Raw genomic sequence first — 27,787 nt, forward strand, 5'->3', positions numbered from 1 at the left:
TTACGGGCCCAACGCTCTAACCACAAGCCATCCAATTGGAAATTGGCATGCTGACTGCAGGAATGTCCACCAGAGCTGTTGCCAGAGAATGTAATGGTAATTTCTCTACCATAAGCCGCCTCCTACATTGTTTTAAGAGAATTTGGCAGTATGTCCACCTGGCCTCAACTGCAGACCACGTGTAACCACGCCAGGCCCTCCACATCCAGCTTCTTCACCTGCGGGATCGTCTGAGACCAGACACCCGGACAACTGATTAATTTGTAGGTTTGCACAATCTATGAATTTCTGCACAAACTGCCAGAAACTGTCTCAGGGAAGCTCATCAGCATGCTCATCGCCCTCACCGTGGTCTTGAACTGCAGTTCAGCACCGTAACCTACTTCAGTGGGCAAATGCTCACCTTCGATGGCCACTGGCACGATGGAATTGTGTGCTTTTCACAGATGAATCCCAGTTTCAACTGTACCGGGCAGATGGTAGACAGTGTGTATGGCGTTGTGTGGGTGAGCGGTTTGCAGTTGTCAACGTTGGGAACAGAGTGCCCCGGTGGTGGGGTTATGGTATGGGCAATAATAAGCTATGGACAACAAACACGAGTGCAATATATCGATGGCAATTTGAATATGAAGAGATCCCGAGGCCCATTGTCATACCATTCATCCGCCGCCATCACCTCATGTTTCAACATGATACTGCACTCCAGTACTCCATGTAGTAAGGATCTTTACACAATTTATGGAAGCTGAAAATGCCCCAGTTCTTCCATGGCCTGCATACTCACCAGACTTTACTCACCAGAAATGTCACCCATTGAGCTTGTTCGTGATGCTTTGGATCAACATGTTCATGTTCCCACCAATATTCAGCAACTTCGCATAGCCATTGAAGAGGAGTGGGACAACATTCCACAATCAACAGCCTGATCAACTCTAAGCACTGCATGATTATGTCGCACCGCACTGTGTCGCACTGCATGAGGCAAATGATGATCACACCAGATACTGACTGGTTCTGATCCACACCCCTACCTTTTTTAAGGTATCTGTAACCAATGGCAGCATATCTGTATTCCCAGTCATGTGAAATCCATAGATTTAGGGCCTAATGAAATTATTTAAATCGACTGATTTCCTTACATGAACTGTAACTCAGTAAAATCTTTGAAATGGTTGCATATCGCATTCATATTTTCGTTCAGTGTATTAGAGTTTTAGCAACCAATGGCAGGGCGATTTCTGCAGTGTAACTAAGTATCAAAAGTATAAATCTTTTTAATTCCTCATATTAAGCAAACGCAGCACCAACACGTATACATTTACAAATAAAGCATGTGTGTTTAGTGAGTCCACCAGATCTGAGGCAGGAGATGACCAGGGATGTTCTCTTGATAATTGTGTTTAGTGAGTCCACCAGATCTGAGGCAGGAGATGACCAGGGATGTTCTCTTGATAATTGTGTGAATTGGACACTTTTCTTGTCCTGCTAAACATTTGAAACGTAACAAGTACTTTTGGGTGTCAGGGAACATGTACGGAGTAAAAACTACATTATTTCCTTTAGGAATGTAGTGGAGTAAAAGTAGTCAAAAATATAAATGGTAAAGTACAGATACCACAAACTACAGCAGTAGGGCCTACTTTAAAGTATATTTTCTTAAGTACTTTACATAATTGGGAAGGGTTAGCTAACACGCTAAGTAGTTGCAAAGTAGATAAAAGTAGTTCAAAAGTAGCCTAAATTATAATTATCCACTGTGTTTCTAGAAATGTGTGTTATACCCACCCAGCTAAACTCATTTAAATTTGGCATTAAGTAACCATCTGTCTCAAGTAACCATACCAAAGATAACATATCATACTTAGGGGTCTCGGATTTCCATACATAATAATACGAAATTATGTGAGACATGGTTGTTGCAACACATACACCTCGCACGCACACAAACTTACCAAGTAGCAATATTTTGATCACGTTCACCTCAAGCTTGGCTTGTTCAAACAAATCTCGTTCTATATTAGAGCTTTGAATTTTCGCCCTTTTCTCATCCTCAGTAACGTCGGGTACGGGGTGAAAGCAAATTGATCTCACGCACATCTAGGTTTGAAAAGTAAACTTTAGTCGAAGACACAGTATGTTCTATTAGAATGTCGCATAACGACTGTCCGGAGATGTTTGCTTGAAAAACAAAATGAGGGGTACACGTTAACACAAACAAAAACAACATTTTGATATACCTGCAGAGGGGCTGGCAGAATATTGAAAAAGCGGAACATCTTTGCGGTAACGTTTGCTACAAACTGGGGCTGAAAATTCAACACGCGATAAAGATAAATTAGGTAAACCTCAAGAACATTGAATATGTCCAATTAATTTCTATAGATTATACTACTCACTGGTCAAATCTTGCCGGTAACTGACCTAACAGATAACACCTGTGGATTATTAGTGGAGAAGACCCGTGCTCATATCATGAAGATACAAATCACGAGCGCGAGACTGAAGCAGAATTTAGTTAAAGCCTACAAATACCTATTACAGTGTTCTATAACTAAATTGATCGCTTTATTTAAACAAACACATGCATAGTGCTTTATAATACATTACGTGCTCTTGTAAACAAACACTATATAGCCTCAACATGGTTAAAACTAGAATGTTTACATCATAGATGGTCAGTCCTTGCATCCATAGCTGTCTATGAATTTGAGTGGTAACATTTCTCCAGTCAACTTTTTACGAAAACAGGGGCGGGGATGTGTTTTGTTATGGTTTTAACTGCTGATTGCCACTGTAACGCCTCGACCACACGGATATAATTTGTGTTTTGGGACACCATAAGTACATTCATTGCGTTGCACTGCGTTGCAGTGTGTTCTGTGTGGTGCATACATTGGATTTGTCGAATATGTGCATCAAATTGTATGCGTAGACGGTTTGAAATGGTAGCAGGTGAATATTAAACTTTTGTTGCACACATCCAGATGATGCTGCATCCCATTTTGCGCATTAACGATGTAGGTGTGATCGAGGTGTTTAAAAACGATTTACAGTAGGTGTGATTGAGGCGTAAAGGCAAACACTCTACGCATTGTGCCAATAGAAACGGTGTGAATTGTAACCTGACTCATATAGCGAGGATCGCTACTCCAACCCCTCACATGTCCAGGCTCGTGAGCTCCGATGACCTCACAGCCGCCATCCCACTTCTGACACCAGTGTAGCAAACATTGGTCTCAGACTGGCGTGAAACCCTATGCATTGCGTCAATAGGGTTAACTGAATTGGTGGGAATTGTAAAGTGGCTCATATAGCAGGATCGCTACAGTATAACAAGGCCTAATGTGTCTAAAAACTATATTGTCTGTTTCCAAACAAGTATGGCTATAATAATACATTATAGCCTTATAACTCATTATAGTTCATTATCAATAAAACATCATACAGAGTTTATCACCACTTCTGAGTTATTCCCTGTCCCTTCCCTATTATAGATGCTTACACTGAGTGTACAAAACATTAGGAACACCTGCTCTTTCCATGACACACACTAACCAGGTGAATCCAGGTAAAAGCTATGATCCCTTATTGATGTCACTTGTTAAATCCACTTCAGTCAGTGTAGATGAAGGTGAGGAGACGGGTTAAAGAATGATTTGTACGCCTTGAGACAATGGAGACATGGATGGTGTATATGTGTAATTCAGAGGGTGAATGGGCAAGACAAAATATTTAAGTGACTTGGAACGGGGTATGGTAGTAGGTGCCAGGCACACCGGTTTGAGTGGGTCAAGAACTGCAATGCTGCTGGGTTTTTCACACTCAAGTTTTCCGTGTGCATCAAGAATGGTCCACCACCCAAAGGACATCCAGCCAACTTGACACAACTGTGGGAAGCGTTGGAGTCAACATGGGCCAGTATCCCTGTGGAACGCGTTCAACACCTAGAGTCCATGCCCCAACGAATTGAGGCTTTTCTGAGGGCAAAAGGGGTTGCAACAAGATATTAGGGTAGGTAATATTAGAGGGTAATGTTTTGTGCACTCAGTATATAGTCAGTGTCATAACACATTATAAAGGATATTATAATATAAAGCATTGTACAAATGTTGACCTACTTCATAGAAAGTGTTAATTCTCCACTGTATATTCAATATATCACTTTTCTGTATGAGGATATACTGCACACTAATTAGGCTCTGGCTAATAAAAAATGGTCACAGTAATGAACTGACATTTCCTGACTTTGTAGTGTGAAGTGATTGACAGATGCAATTTGACCCTAATTTAGGCGGATCAAAGGTTCACTTATCTGTCCAACACATGACCTCATACTCTTTAATGAATGATGATGATTACCTTTATAATTCCTTTGCCTATAAAGATAGCTTTACTCAAACTATCTTCAAGTATTTTGCTCATTAGTCCACTTTAGATATGGTGCAAGACCCTAAGTTGTCAAGATAGAGCACCTTTAGTAAAATGCTAAAAGTGTGATGATGTAAATCACACCATCATCACACTTTTATTTTTATCTAAAGTTCTCTATCTTGAAAACGTATGGCTCTATTCAATCTGTATTGCAGAAGCGTTACAGATTGCCTGATCGAAATTCACAGGTAATTTCCGATTGAGCCAACATATGCAGCTTTTACCGTGAATGCAGTCTCTGCTAACGGGTGAACTTTGCCTTTAAATTTCAACCACGCTGTAACACTGAATTTCAGTGATACTGATTGAATAGAGACCTTAACTGCTAACATGCATGGTCTAATTAACAAAATACAAAATATATATATTTTTTTGTGGTAAATTGATCCTTTAAGAACAACTAGGCAGCAAAAATTATTGCCCTAACACACCTTCTATTAGTAAAATCGTTTTTAAAATAAGGAGACAAGGTCAAGATGACCAACACAGTTTTTTAGATGGAGTTGTTATTATTGACAATGATAATATACTGTACCAAATTCCACAGCGTTTGTCATTAAGAAGATCAGAGTTGTCAATAACATACATAGGAGATCACTGTAGCCTATACAGTACATTGAATACATTCCAACTTTATAGACAGACAATATTTTATATGCTTTTGAAACATATGAAACCAACCAGAGTTTATGTCGAGGTGGTCTGACTGAAAAATATACATTTATGAAAAATATAGTATTTAATCAGATTAACGTTTTGAAATGGTGATTTCTTCTCCAGAGGTTTGATTAAGACTTTTGATCATATGACAGTAAAAGGTCATTCGTTTATCTAAGTTAACAGCACCGTACATATTTCATAATCTCCTATCGTTTAAAATAACTTGCCATTAAAAGCATCTGGTTAAAACTCAGTTCAGTGCTCTACCAGAATGTACAAGGATAAGTTGTGTCTTTTACAGAGGAAGAGGGACCTGCTGTGGTTAAAACTCAGTTCAGTGCTCTACCAGAATGTACAAGGATAAGTTGTGTCTTTTACAGAGGAAGAGGGACCTGCTGTGGTTAAAACTCAGTTCAGTGCTCTACCAGAATGTACAAGGATAAGTTGTGTCTTTTACAGAGGAAGAGTGACCTGCTGTGGTTAAAACTAGAACTGCGCTCAAAGGTTGGACAATGGGTCCTGGAATAATAGTTTGCATTTGTTGTAGTGGAGAACCGTTCTATCTATATTATAGATTCATTCTATAACATAGAACAGTTCCAGTCAGTATGTTCTGGTAGTATTATCTACATGAGGTCCCATAGGTTGGCCCATCTACACAAAAGGTGCTATATAGAACCGAAAAGGGTTCTTCAGCTGTCCCCATAGGATAACCCTTTGAAGTACCCTTTTTGGTTCCAGGTAGAAACTTTTTGGGTTGCCAAAACGGTTCTACCTGGATTCAAAATGGAACCAAAAAGGGTTCTACTTGGAACCCAAAAGGGTTCTCCTATGGGCACAGCCAAATAAGCCTTTTGGAACCCTTTTTTCTAAGAGTGTAATATTCAATTACGTTTCTCTTCTAGAAACTGATTAAAACTGTCCGAAAGTTGAGGGTAGTCTCTGATAGAAAGCTTGAATCATTAATGACCTCAACTTTTCCCAAGGTAAAATCGACCAATAGGCTCTCACAGAGATGGTACATTTTCAAACCCACCCCTGAACACCTCTAGTGGTTTCAACATCTTCCAGAGAGTTCTCCTGGTTAATATTAATTTATAATACATACATACATTACATATATACAGAGATAGATAAGATAGGACTGTAAGTTGTGAGGGGATCAGCCTATTGCCACGATGACAGCAGCAACAGTCCCTTGGAGAATGACAACGGCTGCATCTGAAATGAAGCCCTATTCCCTATTTAATGCATTACTGTTGACCATCAGGTCCATGTTAAACATAGTGCACTATATAGGAAAAACGGTGCCATGTTGGATGCATCCAATGTGTTGGTTGTTCAATAATCGCTGTGCGAGGAGCAGCAGTGGTTTGATGGGTCTCCAAAGCAACAAGCCCAAGCCTCGGCCGACAGACTTCAACCTAACCAAACTATTTCTCCCAGAAATGAATCATTCATAATTCTCCTGTTTAAATAAAGCTCAATCAACCCCAAGAAAAATAACTTGCGTTATGTTAATTATTTAGAAAACAAATATTAGTCTGGCGTTAACTTGCACAGACAGATTTGTTTAGAGACACACCTGTCTGGTTTCACAAGACTAGGCTGGGACTTCTGGTTCCCTGTCTGGCTGGCTATAACCCAGTGACTTCTGGTTCCTTGTCTGGTTATAACTCAGTGACTATGTTGGGCCTTCTGGTACCTTGTCTGGTTATAACTCAGTAACCATGTTGGGCCTTCTGGTTCCTTGTCTGGTTATAACTCAGTAACCATGTTGGGCCTTCTGGTTCCCTGTCTGGTTATAACTCAGTGACTATGTTGGCCCTTCTGGTTCCCTGTCTGGTTATAACTCAGTAACCATGTTGGGCCTTCTGGTTCCTTGTCTGGTTATAACTCAGTAACCATGTTGGGCCTTCTGGTTCCTTGTCTGGTTATAACTCAGTAACCATGTTGGGCCTTCTGGTTCCCTGACTGGTTATAACTCAGTAACTATGTTGGCCCTTCTGGTTCCCTGTCTGGTTATAACTCAGTAACTATGTTGGCCCTTCTGGTTCCCTGTCTGGTTATAACTCAGTAACCATGTTGGGCCTTCTGGTTCCTTGTCTGGTTATAACTCAGTGACTATGTTGGGCCTTCTGGTTCCCTGTCTGGTTATAACTCAGTAACTACGTTGGGCCTTCTGGTTCCTTGTCTAGTTCTAACTCAGTGAGGAAGGGAGACAGTGAGAGGTCTATACTGTTAAGGTGGTTTGTCAAACCATAAGAAATAAAGAACATGTAAATGCATACAGCCTGTATTAAGATATTAAGACAAAGAAAACAGCCTCACCTAACATGTTACCATGTCGAACCTACAACAGAACTCCCATTGTAAGAATACTGTATGTTGAAAACAAAGGCTCGCTGTCTGGCTGTCGGTAAGGAGACTGTGTGACCTGGAGGGTGTTGGTTGGGAATTGGAACCCAGATGAGGTGGATTGACTGCGCTGCATTGGTGGTGGGGGTTAGATGTATTGGGTTTAGTCCGTCTCAGATTGACCCTAAGGGTGGTCAATGGTTCCTCGTGGTGGGAGTGCTCCTTCGTGCCTGTCGTCCTAGAGCACAGCCTGGGCTCTCTCCTTGCCCTTCTCCTCCTCTCTTCTCTTCATGGCCTGGATCACAGCCATCTCTTTGGCCTCTTTCTTCTGGTTCCTGGCCTCGAACAGCAGCCTACATCGCAGGGGACACAGAGGGGAGGTTTCAATAGTGTGCAGAGGGCTATTGGTTAAAACCATCATGGTAACGCATGGAATATTTACCCTTCTGTGATTTAGAGTATAGTATCATTGGAATGTCTTGGTAGCGCATGATGCTTGCAACGCTAGGATAGTGGGTTCGATTCCCGGGACTACCTGTACGTAAAATGTATGCGTGCATGACTGTAATTCGCTTTGGATAAAACAATCTGCTAAATGGCAGATAGTGTTATTATATCATTTTATAGTGGGAGCTGAAAACGCATACCCAAAATGCTGTGCAGGTTCAGACAAATGGTTCATACACTTACAAAGTAGAGAAAGGTTACTGGGAGTAATATAGTGGGTGACTTTCTTTACTTTTCCCCAATATTATCATGATGATGTGACCTTGGCATCATTGAAACTACAGAGATATTATCATGATGACGTGACCTTAGCATCATTGAAACTACAGAGATATTATCATGATGACGTGACCTTAGCATCATTGAAACTACAGAGATATTATCATAATGACGTGACCTTACAACTACAGAGATATTATCATGATGACGTGACCTTAGCATCATTAAAACTACAGAGATATTATCATAATGACGTGACCTTAACATCATTAAAACTACAGAGATATTATCATAATGACGTGACCTTAGCATCATTAAAACTACAGAGATATTATCATGATGATGTGACCTTAGCATCATTAAAACTACAGATATATTATCATGATGATGTGACCTTAGCATCATTAAAACTACAGAGATATTATCATAATGATGTGACCTTAGCATCATTGAAACTACAGAGATATTATCATGATGATGTGACCTTAGCATCATTTAAACTACAGAGATATTATCATGATGATGTGACCTTAGCATCATTAAAACTACAGAGATATTATCATGATGATGTGACCTTAGCATCATTTAAACTACAGAGATATTATCATGATGACGTGACCTTACAACTACAGAGATATTATCATGATGATGTGACCTTAGCATCATTAAAACTACAGAGATATTATCATGATGACGTGACCTTAGCATCATTTAAACTACAGAGATATTATCATGATGACGTGACATACCAGGTTATCTCACTCCTTCCTGCCCTCACCTGTTTTTGATGATCCTCTGAACAATACTATCAGTGGTGAGGCTGTTCATACTGTCCACAGTGTGCAGTATTCCTTTCTTCCTGGGCTCCTGCATTTAGAGAAACACAGTCCACACTTAAACATTCACTTAGACATTGCACGCTTAGGATAAAAGTTTGCAAAAAACGGCATATGTTATTATATACAATACTGTATATTATATCAGTCTTCCAAATACATTGTAACCACTTAGTAACCAAGTAACAAAGGCTTTTTAAATGGAGAAGTTCATCCCTACATTTTTCTGTGAGATTGCCTTGATGGGAAAAGTACTGTAAACCCCATGATAAATTGTTCAACAGTTCTCGTTTACTAAAGTGGTGGCTATTATCCCCTTTGGTTTTCTGATAGTCATACACTACTCTTTCAAAGAGCATCTTATACGGTGGCAGGAAGTCTAGCGGTGAAGTGCATGGGCCAGTAATCGAAAGGTTGCTGGTTCGAATCTCTGAGCTGACTAGGTGAAAAATCTGTTGATGTGCCTTTGAGCAAGTCACTCTACCCTAATTGCTCTGGATAAGAGCGTCTGCTGAATTACAGTGGGGCAAAAAAAGTATTTAGTCAGCCACCAATTGTGCAAGTTCTCCCACTAGGCAGGGTAGCCTAGTGGTTAGAGCGTTGGACTAGTAACCGGAAGGTTGCGAGTTCAAACCCCCGAGCTGACAAGGTACAAATCTGTCGTTCTGCCCCTGAACAGGCAGTTAACCCACTGTTCCCAGGCCGTCATTGAAAATAAGAATTTGTTCTTAACTGACTTGCCTGGTTAAATAAAGGTAAAATAAAAAAAATTAAAAAAAATAAATAAAACTTAAAAAGATGAGAGAGGCCTGTAATTTTCATCATAGGTACACTTCAACTATGACAGACAAAATGAGAAGAAAAAAATCCAGAAAATCACATTGCAGGATTTTTTATGAATTTATTTGCAAATTATGGTGGAAAATAAGTATTTGGTCACCTACAAACAAGCAAGATTTCTGGCTCTCACAGACCTGTAACTTCTTCTTTAAGAGGCTCCTCTGTCCTCCACTCGTTACCTGTATTAATGGCATCTGTTTGAACTTGTTATCAGTATAAAAGACACCTGTCCACAACCTCAAACAGTCACACTCCAAACTCTACTATGGCCAAGACCAAAGAGCTGTCAAAGGACACCAGAAAGAAAATTGTAGACCTGCACCAGGCTGGGATGACTGAATCTGCAATAGGTAAGCAGCTTGGTTTGAAGAAATCAACTGTGGGAGCAATTATTAGGAAATGGAAGACATACAAGGCCACTGATAATCTCCCTCGATCTGGGGCTCCACGCAAGACCTCACCCCATGGGGTCAAAATGATCACAAGAACGGTGAGCAAAAATCCCAGAACCACACGGGGGAACCTAGTGAATGACCTGCAGAGAGCTGGGACCAAAGTAACAAAGCCTACCATCAGTAACACACTACGCCGCCAGGGACACAAATCCTGCAGTGCCAGACGTGTCCCCCTGCTGAAGCCAGTACATGTCCAGGCCCGTCTGAAGTTTGCTAGAGAGCATTTGGATGATCCAGAAGAAGATTGGGAGAATGTCATATGGTCAGACTAAACCAAAATATAACTTTTTGGTAAAAACTCAACTCATCGTGTTTGGAGGACAAAGAATGCTGAGTTGCATCCAAAGAACACCATACCTACTGTGAAGCATGGGGGTGGAAACATCATGCTTTGGGGTTGTTTTTCTGCAAAGGGACCAGGACGACTGATCCGTGTAAAGGAAAGAATGAATGGGGCCATGTATCGTGGGATTTTGAGTGAAAACCTCCTTCCATCAGCAAGGGCATTGAAGATAAAACGTGGCTGGGTCTTTCAGCATGACAATGATCCCAAACACACCACCCGGGCAACGAAGGAGTGGCTTCGTAAGAAGCATTTCAAGGTCCTGGAGTGGCCTAGCCAGTCTCCAGATCTCAATCCCATAGAAAATCTTTTGAGGGAGGTGAAAGTCCATGTTGCCCAGCAACAGTCCCAAAACATCACTGCTCTAGAGGAGATCTGCATGGAGGAATGGGCCAAAATACCATCAAGGGTATATAACAAAGTATTGAGATAAACTTTTGTTATCGACCAAATACTTATTTTCCACCATAATTTGCAAATTAATTCATCAGAAATCCTACAATGTGATTTTCTGGATTTTTTTTATAATTTTGTCTGTCATAGTTGAAGTGTACCTATGATGAAAATTACAGGCCTCTCTCATCTTTTTAAGTGGGAGAACTTGCACAATTGGTGGCTGACTAAATACTTTTCCCCCCCACTGTACGTGAATGTAAAACATACCAAGTCCCCATGGCCTTGTAGTTTTCTGCCAGTCATAGACTACCCTTTCAAAGAGCACCTTATACCAAGTCCCCATGGCCTTATAGTTTCTATCAATTGGAGTGCACAAGCACATTGTTCTTTAGTAACATAGTTGTGTCAGAAAAAGGCACAGGGTACTCACAGCATAGGGGTCCGACCCGTCTTTGTCAGGATGCACCTCTGTCTTCCCATGGCACACAAGGTCCACCTGCAGAAGTAGACCATGCATGATGAGACCCAACACTAACCCACTGTAGATACCATGCAGGGTGAGACCCAACACTAACCCACTGTAGATACCATGCAGGGTGAGACCCAACACTAACCCACTGTAAATACCATGCATGATGAGACCTCAACACTAACCCACGGTAGATGCCATGCATGATGAGACCCAACACTAACCCACTGTAGATACCATGCATGATGAGACCCAACACTAACCCACAGTAGATACCATGCATGATGGAAACCAACACTAACCCACTGTAAATACCATGCAGGTTGAGACCCAACACTAACCCACTGTAAATACCATGCATGATGAGACCTCAACACTAACCCACTGTAAATACCATGCAGGATGAGACCCAAAACTAATCCACTGTAGATACCATGCAGGGTGAGACCCAACACTAACCCACTGTAGATACCATGCATGATGAGACCCAACACTAACCCACTGTAGATACCATGCAGGGTGACCCAACAGTAACCCACTGTAGATGCCATGCAGGGTGAGACCAAAAAACTAACCCACTGTAGATACCATGCAGGGTGAGAACCAACACTAACCCACTGTAGATACCATGAGGGTGAGACCCAATGCTAACCCATTGTAGATACCATGAGGGTGAGACCCAATGCTAACCCACTGTAGATACCATGCAGGGTGAGACCCAACACTAACCCACTGTAGATACCATGCAGGGTGAGACCCAACACTAACCCACTGTAGCCAGCAGCATACCACCCTGCATACCACTGCTGGCTTGCTTCTGAAGCTAAGCAGGGTTGGTCCTGGTCAGTTCCTGGATGGGAGACCAGATGCTGCTGGAAGTGGTGTTGGAGGGCCAGTAGGAGGCACTCTTTCCTCTGGTCTAAAAAAAAATATCTCAATGCCCCAGCGCAATGATTGGGGACATTGCCCTGTGTAGGGTGATGTCTTTCGGATGGGACATTAAACGGGTGTCCTGACTCTCTGAGGTCATTAAAGATCCCATGGCACTTATCATAAGAGTAGGGGTGTTAACCCTGGTGTCCTGGCTAAATTCCCAATCTGGCCCTCAAACCATCACGGTCACCTAATAAACCCCAGTTTACAATTGGCTCATTCATCCCCCTCCTCTCCCCTGTAACTATTCCCCAGGTCGTTGCTGCAAATGAGAATGTGTTCTCAGTCAACTTACCTGGTAAAACAATGGATAAATAAATAAATACCATGCAGGATGAGACCCAAAACTATTCCACTGTAGATAGTAGATACCATGCAGGTTGAGACCCAAAACTAACCCACTGGAGATACCATGCAGGATGAGACCCAACACTAACCCACTGTAGATACCATGCAGGGTGAGACCCAACACTAACCCACTGTAGATACCATGCAGGGTGAGACCCAACACTAACCCATTGTAGATACCATGCAGGGTGAGACCCAAAACTAACCCACTGTAGATAGTAGATACCATGCAGGATGAGACCCAAAACGAATCCACTGTAGATAGTAGATACCATGCAGGTTGAGACCCAACACTAACCCACTGTAGATACCATGCAGGGTGAGACCCAAAACTAACCCACTGTAGATAGTAGATACCTTGCAGGGTGAGACCCAAAACTAACCCACTGTAGATAGTAGATACCATGCAGGATGAGACCCAAAACTAACCCACTGTAGATAGTAGATACCATGCAAGGTGAGACCCAAAACTAAACCATTGTAGATACCATGCAGGGTGAGACCCAACACTAACCCACTGTAGATACCATGCAGGGTGAGACCCAACACGAACCCACTGTAGATACCATGCAGGATGAGACCCAACACTAACCCACTGTAGATACCATGCATGATGGGACCCAACACTAACCCACTGTAGATACCATGCAGGATGAGACCCAAAACTAACCCACTGTAGATACCATGCATGATGGGACCCAAAACTAACCTTGGGAGTTTCCACAAATGTTAGCATGTTCAGCCTGGTTCAAATGGCTCTGCAGAACAAGTGTAGTGTCTTGAGCCCTTACCTTGAAGTGGTCTAGTAACTCTCTCGTGACTGCATAAGGCGCACCAATCACCACCTCAGAGACATACTGCAGACAGAAACAGAACAGAAGGGCATTAGATTAATATACTCAGAATTTCTCATTATTATACTTGACCTTTATTTTAACAGTCCCATTGAGACCAAGGTCTCTCTCACAAGGGAGCCCTGCATACACACAATTTACAAAATAACTCTTACAAAAGAGATGTACAGTATCTTTTATGGAAGAGAAGGAGAGAGAACTTACCCGACAGGCCAGCACACTGAGTGTTCTCTCATGGACGTTCATAATGGGGTAATTCTTCCCTTTGTAGCGATTCACCTCCTGAAAAATTCACACAAAACCCAAAAGTAAGAATAAGATGATGCAAATGTCCACTATCAGTGTCAGGATGTAATTTGACAGTGGGTTGGTTATAGGCATTGTGGGTTTTAAAAGGCCATTTCTGATTGAGTTGAAATATGCAGCGTTTACCGTGAATGGGATCACCGAGAACCTTGAGGGAACATTGCCTCTGAAAGCCATCACCAGGCGGTAAATTGGTCAATAGACCAATAACAAAGAGTTCCAAACCTCTCTGTCAATAACAGCTACGTTTACATGATCCTCTCCCCACTGAGACCACTCCTAGACAGTCATTGCAAACTTCTTGCTTGAGAAATAGTTTTTTGCTAAAAAGCAATTTTTGTCCATTTTAATGCACAATTATTACAGTAATTGTTACCCAGAATTTATACTTATTGATATATAAATGGCTGTATTAGACCTACAAATCCCAGCCTAAATTATCTATTTTACAGCTCAACTGAAGAGACAATAGACCAGATTGTGTCAAAGTGTAACCCCACTATAACATATGGCTTGTCAGACTCACCTGGTCAAAGTGTAACCCCACTATAACATATGGCTTGTCAGACTCACCTGGTCAAAGTGTAACCCCACTATAACATATGGCTTGTCAGACTCACCTGGTCAAAGTGTAACCCCACTATAACATATGGCTTGTCAGACTCACCTGGTCAAAGTGTAACCCCACTATAACATATGGCTTGTCAGACTCACCTGGTCAAAGTGTAACCCCACTATAACATATGGCTTGTCTGAAAGCCTGGAAACCGCCTCCAGGAAGTCCACATGGCCAATATCTGAGAAGACATTGGTCAAGGCCGACAACAACAACTATAGTATCTACAAACTAGGCCTCTGAGTCCAGTCTATAATCTCAAACCTCTCCACACACTGTAGATGACTGGGCCCAGGTGTTTTGGCTGACCACAGGACTAGCCAGTTATAGAAATATAGAACATCTACGTCACATAAGTGTAGTGCAGCTAGGTAGTGTAACAGTATAGCTTCCGTCCCTCACCCCTACCTGGGCTTGAAGCAGGGACCCTCTGCACACATCAACAACTGCCTCTCACAAAGCATCGTTACCCATCGCTCCACAAAAGCCGCGGACCTTGCAGTGCAAGGGGAACAACTACTTCAAGGTCTCAGAGCGAGTGACGTCAACGATTGAAACGCTATTAGAGCGCACCCCGCTAACTAGCTAGCCATTTCACATCGGTTACACTAGCATGAGGGGTGTTTGTCTTTCTATGGCCCAGCTCTAGCTAGCCATTTCACATCAGTTACACTAGCAGGAGGGGTGTTTGTCTTTCTATGGCCCAGTTCTAGCTAGCCATTTCACATCAGTTACACTAGCATGAGGGGTGTTTGTCTTTCTATGGCCCAGTTCTAGCTAGCCATTTCACATCGGTTACACTAGCATGAGGGGTGTTTGTCTTTCTATGGCCCAGTTCTAGCTAGCCATTTCACATCGGTTACACTAGCATGAGGGGTGTTTGTCTTTCTATGGCCCAGTTCTAGCTAGCCATTTCACATCGGTTACACTAGCATGAGGGGTGTTTGTTTTTCTATGGCCCAGTTCTAGCTAGCCATTTCACATCGGTTACACTAGCATGAGGGGTGTTTGTCTTTCTATGGCCCAGTTCTAGCTAGCCATTTCACATCGGTTACACTAGCATGAGGGGTGTTTGTCTTTCTATGGACCAGTTTTTCTTGGTCAGGTCACATGGTCAGAAAATAACAACTCTTTGCTCTAACATGGTAGGTATGAGTGTATAGAGTTCCCTGACATTGATGTATCCTACCATCAGGGCCTTCAAAGCTGTCAGAGAAGGCCTTAGTAACAAGTCAAACTGTTCTTATGTACATGTAACTGCCAAAATAAAGGAAACACTTGACTAAATGAGGGATACAAAGTATATTGAAAGCAGGTGCTTCCACAAAGGTTTGGTTCCTGAGTTCATTCAGCAATTAACATCCCATCATGCCTAGGGTGATGAAACAAATGCTGGGTAAGCCATTATTTTTGGCTACCATGGCAATGCCACCATAGGATGACAATGTCCCTATCTACAGGGCACAAGTGGTCGCTGAATGAGCAGGGAAACGATGTAAACCATATGCCATGGCTGTCTCAGTCACCAGATCTCAACCCAATTGAACACTTATGGGACATTCTGGAGCGACGTCTGAGACAGCGTTTTCCACCACTATCAACAAAACACCAAATGATGGATTTTTGGTGGAAAAATGGTGTCTAATCCCTCAAATAGAGTTCCAGACACTTGTAGAATGTATGCCAAGGGGGAATTAAGCTGTTCTGGCTGGTGGTGGCCCAACACCCTATTAAGACATTTTATGTTAGTGTTTCCTTTATTTTGTCAGTTACCTGTATCAACACACTTCATATTATAGACATGGTCAGGAAAATGTCCTGGCACCAGACATGGTAAATATGAGGAGGCTGGTGGAGGGAGACATCACCATGCAGGATTCCAGCCATTGTATTGGCTGGAATGCAACGAATGGAATGGTATCAAACACATGCAATTGAAAGTAGTGCGTTCATGGAGCCACCGGACAGAGGATACGGAAGAGGTCGAAGGCTCCAGCCACATAGATGATGGTGTCCCCAGGCTGAGGCTCCTGTCCTGAGGCAAACTGGATAATCTTCTGGGACGTCTGGAGGAACTGGGACACCCCCGTCCACGGACTGTGGCCCTTAGGACCCTGCAACACCCATAATGCACAAAGTATAAATACAGTGTAGCACTTGACAAACCACGACTAAATGTTCATTCCAAGCCAGCAAAGGAATGATATCATTACACTGAGTAATAGATGATGCTGTATGATATTCCTTACAGAGGCTATACAGGTGGAACCTCTGAGGGAGTTATTGTGCCAAAAGATTTAAAGTCCCCTAAATGGAATGAAGTATTGTCCATAAATGTGTTCATTGGGCAGAAAGGGGAACAACACACCATGCCAGTATGTGGCAGCTTGACTTATTAAAATCCTATAGCATTTGGTATTCAAAGTTGGTATTCAATATTCACTATGGTCTTTTCTCATAGGAGAAAATGATCACACTGCGCCACCCAGTGGCCAAATGAGTAAAACACCATCTGAGATCCCTCTTCTTGAACATCCAGTAGCCAGTCCGTCAGCACTGTGAGGTATATCTCAATGTCCGTCAGAGCCCCCAACACATTTATTCAACACTGGCCAAATATATTTTTTCTCTCTCTTTCAACGTTTGAAAAAGAGAACATTTGTTACGTAACGGTGATCATTCCGTTCTCTTTCCCACCCCCATTTGGAATCTAAACGTTGTTCAAATGTAGATCCTCTGGTCAGTTTCTGCATTCAGAGGGAACAGAGGTGGTATTCATTACCACCTGGCCAGGCCCACAGTTTTGATTATCAACTGGGCACCACAATAACACCCTTTGTTTCAGAGAGAGAGTTGGCGAGAGTTGGGGGGGGTACTAAAGCAGTAGCAGAGAAAGTCTACCCAGGATTTGGACACAAATAGTAGACCATGACAAAGCAGTTGCTATGGTCAAGTGCACTCTTTTTTAAAGGGCACTTCTTTATTTAAATGATCAAAAACAGACAGCTGTGCATTTCACAGAGTGAGCCTTTGTGGGATTTAAAAAAATTACTTTTCTTAAAGGTGTACTTGTATGAGAGTAGACATGGGACCTACCTTGCCAAAGTTGTCTGTGTGCTGTTGATAGTCTGAATGGCCCTGAGGGGACATAGGAGAGGAAACAGGCTTCAGTTGATCTATTATTCAACTGTAACAATAGGAGCTCGGAGACATGACAGATAGGAGCATATCATGACTTCTACATTTTTGATGTCAACAGGAGACTGTGGAAATTCAACTGAAGTGGAAGAACTCCTAACTTATGAGGGGTTTCTATACTCACCATGGTAACCTATGAGGGGTTTCTATACTCACTATGGTAACCTATGAGGGGTTTCTATACTCACCATGGTAACCTATGAGGGGTTTCTATACTCACTATGGTAACCTATGAGGGGTTTCTATACTCACTATGGTAACCTATGAGGGGTTTCTATACTCACCATGGTAACCTATGAGGGGTTTCTATACTCACCATGGCAACCTATGAGGGGGTTCTATACTCACTATGGTAACCTATGAGGGGTTTCTATACTCACCATGGTAACCTATGAGGGGTTTCTATACTCACTATGGTAACCTATGAGGGGTTTCTATACTCACTATGGTAACCTATGAGGGGTTTCTATACTCACCATGGTAACCTATGAGGGGTTTCTATACTCACTATGGTAACCTATGAGGGGTTTCTATACTCACCATGGTAACCTATGAGGGGTTTCTATACTCACCATGGTAACCTATGAGGGGTTTCTATACTCACCATGGTAACCTATGAGGGGTTTCTATACTCACTATGGTAACCTATGAGGGGTTTCTATACGCACCATGGTAACCTATGAGGGGTTTCTATACTCACCATGGTAACCTATGAGGGGTTTCTATACGCACCATGGTAACCTATGAGGGGTTTCTATACTCACCATGGTAACCTATGAGGGGTTTCTATACTCACTATGGTAACCTATGAGGGGTTTCTATACTCACCATGGTAACCTATGAGGGGTTTCTATACTCACCATGGTAACCTATGAGGGGTTTCTATACGCACCATGGTAACCTATGAGGGGTTTCTATACTCACCATGGTAACCTATGAGGGGTTTCTATACTCACTATGGTAACCTATGAGGGGTTTCTATACTCACCATGGTAACCTATGAGGGGTTTCTATACTCACCATGGTAACCTATGAGGGGTTTCTATACTCACCATGGTAACCTATGAGGGGTTTCTATACTCACCATGGTAACCTATGAGGGGTTTCTATACTCACTATGTTGCTGTGGTGGGTTTTGGTCATCAGTAGCATGCGACCGACCAGGTCTGTGGTAGAAACTCCCTGGGTTCGCTTGCACTCCCTGGACACACACCAGGCCATGATATAAAATTGTACAATTGTAAACAGAGCATAACAACAGCAATAATAATATGATAATATAGAAAATAATAGAAAATATACTATAGAAAATATAAACGAAAAATGCAAAAATGTCTAAGATTTTGCAGCTACAATTCATATTGAAATACATTCATTAGGCCCTAATCTATGCATATGACATGACTGGGAATACAGATATGCATCTGTTGGTCACAGATACGTTTTTTAAAAAGTAGGGTCGTGAATCAGAAAACCTGTCAGTATCTGGTGTGACCACCATTTGCCTCATGCAGCACGACACATCTCCTTCACATAGAGTTAATTAGGTTGTTGATTGTGGCCTGTGGAATGTTGTCCCACTCCTCTTCAATGGCTGTGTGAAGTTGCTGGAGATTGTCTGGAACTAGAACACGTCGTATATGTCGATCCAGAGCATCCCAAACATGCTCAATGGGTGACATGTCTGGTGAGTATGCAGGCCATGGAAGAAATGGGACATTTTCAGCATCCAGGAATTGTGTAACAGATCCTTGCAACATGGCGCTGTGCACTATCATGCTGACACATGAGGTGATGGCGTCGGATGAATGGCAGGACAATGGGCCTCAGGATCTCGTCACGGTATATCTGTTCATTCAAATTGCCATCGATAAAATGCAATTGTGTTCATTGTCTGCAGCTTATGCCTGCCCATACCATAACCCCACCATGGGGCACTCCGTTCACAGACGCACTGCCAAATTCTCTAAAACGACGTGGCTTATGGTAACAGAAATGAACATTCAATTCTCTGGCAACAGCTCTGGTGGACATTCCTGCCGTTACCATGCCAATTGCACACTCCCTCTAAACTTGAGGCATCTGTGGCATTGTGTTGTGTGACAAAACTGCACATTTTAGAGTGGCCTTTTATTGTCCCTAGCACAAGGTGCACCTGTGTAATGATCATGCTGTGTAATCAGCTTCTTCATATGCCATACCTGTCAGGTGGATGGATTATCTTGGCAAAGGAGAAATGCTCACTAACAGGATATAAACAAATTGGAGCTCAAGATTTGAGAGAAATAAGCTTTTTGTGCATATGGAACATTTCTGTGATTTTTTATTTCAGCTCATGAAACATGGGACCAACACTTTACATGTTGCCTTTATATTTTTGTTCAGTGTATATTATTAACGACAGCTTTAGTTCAAGGTTCATTCCAGCTTGAGTAACTCTCACCTGTACCTCCCTGACCTCTTCACCTCTTCGTATGTGTCCTTCCCATCCACTGTTAGTGTGATGTCATCTGAAATGACACATTCAACATGTCTGCTATATTCTGATCAAGTTGACAGACATGAGATACTTTACAGGAGGTCAAGGGGAAAGATAGAACAATTAGATACTGGGAAAACACAAAACAGGATATTATCCCCAAAAATATAAAAACTAAATCAAATAAGGGTATTGGTCACGTAAACAGTTTAGCAGATGTTATAGCGGATGCAGTGAAATGCTTGTGTTACTAGTTCCTCACAGTGTTACTATGTTAATATAATATGTTAATGGTTTAATAATGCCACTATGTTAATATAATATGTTAATGGGTTAATAAGTTACTATGTTACTATGTCACTGTGCTAATATGTTACTGTGTTACTGTGTTACTATGTTACTGTGTTACTGTGTTAGTATGTTACTATGTCACCGTGCTAATATGTTACTGTGTTACTATGTTACTGTGTTAGTATGTTATTGGGTTACTATGTTAATATGTCACTGTGTTAGTATGTTACTGTGTTACTACTGTTACCATGTTACTGTGTTAGTATGTTATTGGGTTACTATGTTAATATGTCACTGTGTTAGTATGTTACTGTGTTACTACTGTTACCATGTTACTGTGTTACTATGTTACTGTGTTAATATGTTACTGTGTTATTATGTTACTGTGTTAATATGTTACTATGTCACTGTGTTACTGTGTTAATATGTTACTATGTCACTGTGTTACTGTGTTAATATGTTACTATGTCACTGCGTTACTGTGTTAATATGTTACTATGTCACTGTGTTACTGTGTTAATATGTTACTATGTCACTGTGCTAATATGTTACTATGTTACTGTGCTAATATGTTACTGTGTTACTATGTTACTGTGTTACTATGTTACTGTGTTAATATGTTACTGTGTTACTATGTTACTGTGTTAATATGTTACTATGTCACTGTGTTACTGTGTTAATATGTTACTATGTCACTGTGCTAATATGTTACTATGTTACTGTGCTAATATGTTACTGTGTTAGTATGTTACTATGTTACTGTGTTAATATGTTACTGTGTCACTGTGTTAATATGTTACTGTGTTACTATGTTACTGTGTTACTATGTTACTGTGTTACTATGCTACTGTGTTAGTATGTTACTGTGTCACTGTGCTAATATGTTAATGTGTTACTGTGTTACTATGTTACTGTGTTACTACTGTTACTATGTTACTACTGTTACTACTGTTACTATGTTACTGTGTTACTATGTTACTGTGTTACTATGTTACTGTGTTACTATGTTACTGTGTTACTATGTTACTGTGTTACTATGTTACTGTGTTACTATGTTACTGTGTTAGTATGTTACTGTGTCACTGTGCTAATATGTTAATGTGTTACTGTGTTACTATGTTACTGTGTTACTACTGTTACTATGTTACTACTGTTACTACTGTTACTATGTTACTGTGTTACTATGTTACTGTGTTACTATGTTACTGTGTTACTATGTTACTGTGTTACTACTGTTACTACTGTTACTATGTTACTGTGTTACTATGTTACTGTGTTACTATGTTACTGTGTTACTACTGTTACTATGTTTTTGTGTTACTATGTTCACATTAAAACAATACAATGAAAATAAGTTCTACTCTACTATTTTTGAGTCTACACTACGTGGTGTTACAGTCAATTAAAATGTTCTGTTTCAGATTTTCAGCAAACCTATCAAAGACATGGGGGGGATGTTCCTCTCTCTCTCTACACAAACAGTTGCTGAGTGGCCTATCCTGGTTAAATAAAGATGAACTGAATATTCAGAACCGGCCCACAAATTCAAGTATCTCAGCAAACTCACCTCCGTGCACACAGAAGTCACTGGTGTACTTGTCCAGGGTCTCCAGCGTGGTGACGTAGGGCGCTCCCTCCACTATCTCATCCACCCACTTGATGGCTCTCACCATCTTGTATCGTTCATCCTGGGTGAAGACCGGGGGACCCTTGTGCTGTGAGATCTCACCTACAGGGTGAGGAGGTATTATTACTAATGGTCACTGATATCCATCAAAACACACCGACCACCAGAAGCTAATAGCTGTAGAGAGTGTTTTCACCTGGCATTAAAGGGAGACTTCATCTTTTAGTATTTTGTTCATTAGAACACTGTTAACATGATCCCTCAAAAAGTGTCCATATCAGCAGTTAAGTTTTCAAGATAGAGCACTTTCAGTACAGAGAAAAAGTTGTGATGATGATGAAATGAGTTGAGTGAACTATCCCTTTATAACAAGTGTCCTGTGATCAGTTCCGGTCCACATTTAGATCCATGTCTGCACATTCACAGCTGACGGTAAGAGACACATTTTATGGCCATGTTTACTATCGACGAGTCATGTTGACCATGTTTACTATAGACGAGTCATGATGACCATGTTTACTATAGACGAGTCATGATGACCATGTTTATTTACTATAGACGAGTCATGATGACCATGTTTACTATAGACAAGTCATAATGACCATGTTTACTATAGACGAGTCATAATGACCATGTTTACTATAGACGAGTCATAATGACCATGTTTACTATAGACGAGTCATAATGACCATGTTTACTATAGACGAGTCATAATGACCATGTTTACTATAGACGAGTCATGATGACCATGTTTACTATAGACGAGTCATGATGACCATGTTTACTATAGACGAGTCATAATGACCATGTTTACTATAGACGAGTCATGATGACCATGTTTACTATAGACGAGTCATAATGACCATGTTTACTATAGACGAGTCATAATGACCATGTTTACTATAGACGAGTCATGATGACCATGTTTACTATAGACGAGTCATGATGACCATGTTTACTATGGACGAGTCATAATGACCATGTTTACTATAGACGAGTCATAATGACCATGTTTACTATAGACGAGTCATGATGACCATGTTTACTATAGACGAGTCATAATGACCATGTTTACTATAGACGAGTCATGATGACCATGTTTACTATAGACGAGTCATAATGACCATGTTTACTATAGAGGAGTCATAATGACCATGTTTACTATAGACGAGTCATAATGACCATGTTTACTATAGACTAGTCATAATGACCATGTTTACTATAGACGAGTCATAATGACCATGTTTACTATAGACGAGTCATAATGACCATGTTTACTATAGACGAGTCATAATGACCATGTTTACTATAGACGAGTCATGATGACCATGTTTACTATAGACGAGTCATAATGACCATGTTTACTATAGACGAGTCATAATGACCATGTTTACTATAGACGAGTCATAATGACCATGTTTACTATAGACGAGTCATAATGACCATGTTTACTATAGACGAGTCATGATGACCATGTTTACTATAGACAAGTCATAATGACCATGTTTACTATAGACAAGTCATAATGACCATGTTTACTATAGACGAGTCATAATGACCATGTTTACTATAGACAAGTCATAATGACCATGTTTACTATAGACGAGTCATAATGACCATGTTTACTATAGACGAGTCATAATGACCATGTTTACTATAGACGAGTCATGATGACCATGTTTACTATAGACAAGTCATAATGACCATGTTTACTATAGACGAGTCATAATGACCATGTTTACTATAGACGAGTCATAATGACCATGTTTACTATAGACGAGTCATAATGACCATGTTTACTATAGACGAGTCATAATGACCATGTTTACTATAGACGAGTCATAATGACCATGTTTACTATAGACGAGTCATAATGACCATGTTTACTATAGACGAGTCATAATGACCATGTTTACTATAGACGAGTCATAATGACCATGTTTACTATAGACGAGTCATGATGACCATGTTTACTATAGACAAGTCATAATGACCATGTTTACTATAGACGAGTCATAATGACCATGTTTACTATAGACGAGTCATAATGACCATGTTTACTATAGACGAGTCATAATGACCATGTTTACTATAGACGAGTCATAATGACCATGTTTACTATAGACGAGTCATAATGACCATGTTTACTATAGACGAGTCATAATGACCATGTTTACTATAGACGAGTCATGATGACCATGTTTACTATAGACGAGTCATGATGACCATGTTTACTATAGACGAGTCATAATGACCATGTTTACTATAGACTATCTATAAATAGCCCAAACAACTACTTCTTCCCCCTACTGTATTTTTTATTTTATTGTGCTCCTTTGCACCTCAGTATTTCTACTTTGCACACTCATCTACTGTGAAATATACCCTTCCAGTGTTTTAATTGCTATATTGTATTTACTTCGCCACCATGGCCTATTTATTGCCTTTACCTTCCTTATCTCACCTTATTTGCTCACATTGTATATATACTTATTTTTCTACTGTATTATTGACTGCATGTTTGTTTTATTCCATGTGTAACTCTGTGTTGTTGTATGTGTCGAACTGCTTTGCTTTATCTTGGCCAGGTCGCAGTTGTAAATGAGAACTTGTTCTCAACTGTCCTACCTGGTTAAATAAAGGTGAAATATATATATTTTTAAATAGACGAGTCATAAACAGATAGTGTCCTGAACGTCTTGACAGGATAAGGTACACTCAGCAAGACGTTGCAACCAACAGCACCACAGATATTAAGACAAACGCAACGCTAGACTTTGCTCTCACACAGTCTTTGTGTGCTTCACAATGGTCCTGCCCCCCCCCCCCCCCCCCCCCCCACACACATTATTATCTGAATCAGCTGTGTAGTGCTAGGGCAAAAAAGTGCACCCAGGGGGGACCCAGGACCGAGTTTAGGAAACCCTGCTATACTGCATGAGCTGTAGCCAACTGTCATGTTTTTGTCAACCATTGGCATGACAACGAAGAAAGAAAATAGTAGGCTAGAGCATGAAAAGACTGGACCACCAGGCTGCTACAGTAGATAGTGTGATGGACTCAAACAATAACAAAGTGTGTACAACAACATAGGGGTGGATATACTGAATGACCGCCAACACTTGGTTGACTGTGAACTTATTTCAATAAAGTGAAATAATCCAGCCAGGTCCCAGAACTGTTTGTGTTGTCTGCCAAATTAACCCCTGTGCTCATCGGCATGCCTTGCCATAGAAGTTGGCAAGACAGCACAAATAGATCTAGGCCCAGGCTATAAATGATAAATGTGGGTAAGACAAGGGCTTTACAGTCTGTGTATATCTTTTAGCAAAGTCATCAAAACTGGATGTGACAATGATCTTGTCTGTTATAAACCTAAGGGGGGTAGAGAGAAATACATGACCAGCTGTATAATAGTTTTACACTGACTGTACAGTACATTATCCACACTATAGCAGAGATAATCCATTATCACGCCTCTCGCCCCCCCCCCCCCCTCTCTCTCTCTGTGATAGAGAGGTTATAGCCTACTATATATGTGCTCCTTTGTCCCTGACAGACCACAGTGTGTGAGGCTCTATTGTTTGAGTTAAGCCATGTAGTTCTGGGTTATGGTAAACACCTATATGGCGCCCGTCGCACAGTGTGTCTGTCGGTCCCAGTGTCAGAGTGCCCTAGTGTGCCATGGGAGGCTGTGATATGTTGTTGTGTCCCAGCCACTGTTTGGGCCCCTGTGTTACTACTGTCACAAGATCTTACAGCACACAAGTGGCTCGTGTTCATTAGGAAACGCAATGAAAAACAGGTAGTCCATCCAGGTAGTCCATCCTTGTTTCAATCTGTTTTTATTTAATTTAGTGCCTAATGGACACAACTCTGGTGTCTGATGGTGATGAGTTATTAAAGCAGTGGGAGGCTGGCCGCACGACACCTCCCCATGTCAGGCTGAAGGGTTTGGGAGAGAAGGAGGAGAGAGATGGGGTCTGGTGGGAGATGCTTTGGTGTGTGTGTGTGTTTAGGGGGTGTTGGCTCTGTGTTGAGGTGATGCAGGTCAGGTCTGGTTGGGGTCTTGGTTGGGGTAGGAGATGTAATGGGGGACTGGTATTGGCAGTTGAGGGCTGAAAGATGAGGTCACTATGCTGGGTCTGGGCATCTGAGGGGATTGGGAGGTGGTGGTTATTCCATGGAGGTCAGGGCCACATTCATTAGGGCCCACATCGGAAATGAACAATTCTTATTGGACAAGGTAACGCCTGGTATTGGTCCAGGTAACTCTTCCCTGTTTCCATCCATTTTCTTACGTTGTGCTTAATGAATACAACCCCTGGTATGATGGAGACTCTCCTGTTGCATGTTGGGACTGGAACCCAACCCTGGTGTGATGGAGGCTCTCCTGTTGCATGCTGGGACTTGAACCCCAGCCCTGGTGTGATGGAGGCTCCTCTGTTGCATGCTGGGACTTGAACCCCAGCCCTGGTGTGATGGAGGCTCCTCTGTTGCATGCTGGGACTTGAACCCCAGCCCTGGTGTGATGGAGGCTCCCCTGTTGCATGCTGGGACTGGAACCCCAACCCTGAAGCTCTTACCGTCTGTGTGTACTCCAACGATGAGGTAATCTCCCATGGCCTTGGCCTGCCGCAGCTGGTTGGAGTGACCATAATGGACCATGTCATAGCTAGAGGAAGGATAACAAAGCCACAGTTAATACTAGGGAGCATTCACACACAGACACAGATTAAGCCTATTCCTGGACTGATAGGAGTAGGCTTAATCTGGTTCTGGGAAACCTGTCTATAATGTACATCTAGTACCACCAAACTAACAGTCAGAGAAACAGAGTCACTACATCCACAGTAGCCATGGAGACGAGCACTGAGCACTCCATCTGTTGCTGATTAGATTATTAGCCCAGATTGGGACTCAGGTTGGTACAGAGTAATCTAGCACGGTGATGACTAACAGGTGGACATTAGCATTAGCCTGCTATCACTCAAACTGCTGACATGACAGGCCCTGCAGTGTTTTGGTGTCTGTTCCGGCTCCTCACTCAGTGGTGGTTGAGGTACAGGTACAGTGAGAATTAGCACAGCAAGTGGTAATGTTATATTGTAGGCCCCCTGATGTATGGATTCATAAAGCCTTTATAACAGCTACATAAGACATACCATCTGTCATAGTCAGTCATAAACATGATGAACCATGGTATTAGATACAATGAAGCTTGTCATAATGGGTACTATAGATGACAGGACGCTGTTGTCCCGTGTAGAGGTCGACCAATTATGATTTTTTAACGCCGATACCAATACCGATTGTTGGAGGACCAAAAAAAGCTGATACCGATTATTCGTCCAATTTTTTATATATATATATATATTTGTAATAATGACAATTAACACTGAACACTTCTTTTTTAACTTAAAATAATACATCAATAAAATCTATTTAGTCTCAAATAAAAAATGACACGTTCAATTTGGTTTAAATAATGCAAAAACAAAGTGTTGGAGAAGAAAGTAAAAGTGCAATATGTGCCATGTAAAAAAGCTAACGTTTCAGTTCCTTGCTCAGAACATATGAAAGCTGGTGGTTCAATATTCCCAGTAGTTTTAGGTTGTAGT

The 27,787-nt window shown here is 41.4% G+C and overlaps 2 protein-coding genes across 7 annotated transcripts in view; both read right to left on the reverse strand.

Annotated features, from left to right (window-relative positions):
* The window catches only part of LOC110487033 (guanine nucleotide-binding protein G(o) subunit alpha-like), a 34,118-nt gene extending 31,508 nt beyond the window's left edge, over positions 1 to 2,610 (reverse strand). The window contains exons 1-3 of one of the 3 annotated variants that reach the window (XM_036941812.1): positions 2,397 to 2,610; positions 2,238 to 2,306; positions 1,953 to 2,097 (exon numbers count right to left, since the gene is read on the reverse strand). In XM_036941812.1, coding sequence (XP_036797707.1) covers positions 1,953 to 2,097; positions 2,238 to 2,276 — 184 coding nt within the window. In that variant the 5' untranslated portion in view covers positions 2,277 to 2,306; positions 2,397 to 2,610. Of the gene's footprint in view, positions 1 to 1,952; positions 2,098 to 2,237 lie in introns of all 3 variants that reach the window. The other 2 variants (XM_036941813.1, XM_036941814.1) reach the window with 2 other exon arrangements.
* Positions 2,611 to 4,920: 2,310 nt separating this feature from the next.
* LOC110487041 (ethanolamine-phosphate cytidylyltransferase) overlaps positions 4,921 to 27,787 on the reverse strand; it is a 31,161-nt gene continuing 8,294 nt past the window's right edge. The window contains exons 2-14 of one of the 4 annotated variants that reach the window (XR_005035629.1): positions 26,753 to 26,841; positions 22,107 to 22,268; positions 20,213 to 20,279; positions 18,886 to 18,970; positions 17,668 to 17,709; positions 16,547 to 16,694; positions 14,670 to 14,752; positions 13,854 to 13,931; positions 13,587 to 13,652; positions 11,476 to 11,541; positions 8,954 to 9,042; positions 6,797 to 7,802; positions 4,921 to 6,752 (exon numbers count right to left, since the gene is read on the reverse strand). Coding sequence is in view for 2 of the 4 variants with exons in the window: in XM_036941815.1 (XP_036797710.1) it covers positions 7,688 to 7,802; positions 8,954 to 9,042; positions 11,476 to 11,541; positions 13,587 to 13,652; positions 13,854 to 13,931; positions 14,670 to 14,752; positions 16,547 to 16,694; positions 17,668 to 17,709; positions 18,886 to 18,970; positions 20,213 to 20,279; positions 22,107 to 22,268; positions 26,753 to 26,841 (1,090 nt within the window). In the remaining 2 variants the exon portion in view is untranslated. Of the gene's footprint in view, positions 7,803 to 8,953; positions 9,043 to 11,475; positions 11,542 to 13,586; positions 13,653 to 13,853; positions 13,932 to 14,669; positions 14,753 to 16,546; positions 16,695 to 17,667; positions 17,710 to 18,885; positions 18,971 to 20,212; positions 20,280 to 22,106; positions 22,269 to 26,752; positions 26,842 to 27,787 lie in introns of all 4 variants that reach the window. The other 3 variants (XR_005035628.1, XM_036941815.1, XM_036941816.1) reach the window with 3 other exon arrangements.

The sequence above is a fragment of the Oncorhynchus mykiss genome, chromosome 13, assembly GCF_013265735.2.
Source record: "Oncorhynchus mykiss isolate Arlee chromosome 13, USDA_OmykA_1.1, whole genome shotgun sequence".
Classification (NCBI taxonomy): Eukaryota; Metazoa; Chordata; class Actinopteri; order Salmoniformes; family Salmonidae; genus Oncorhynchus; species Oncorhynchus mykiss.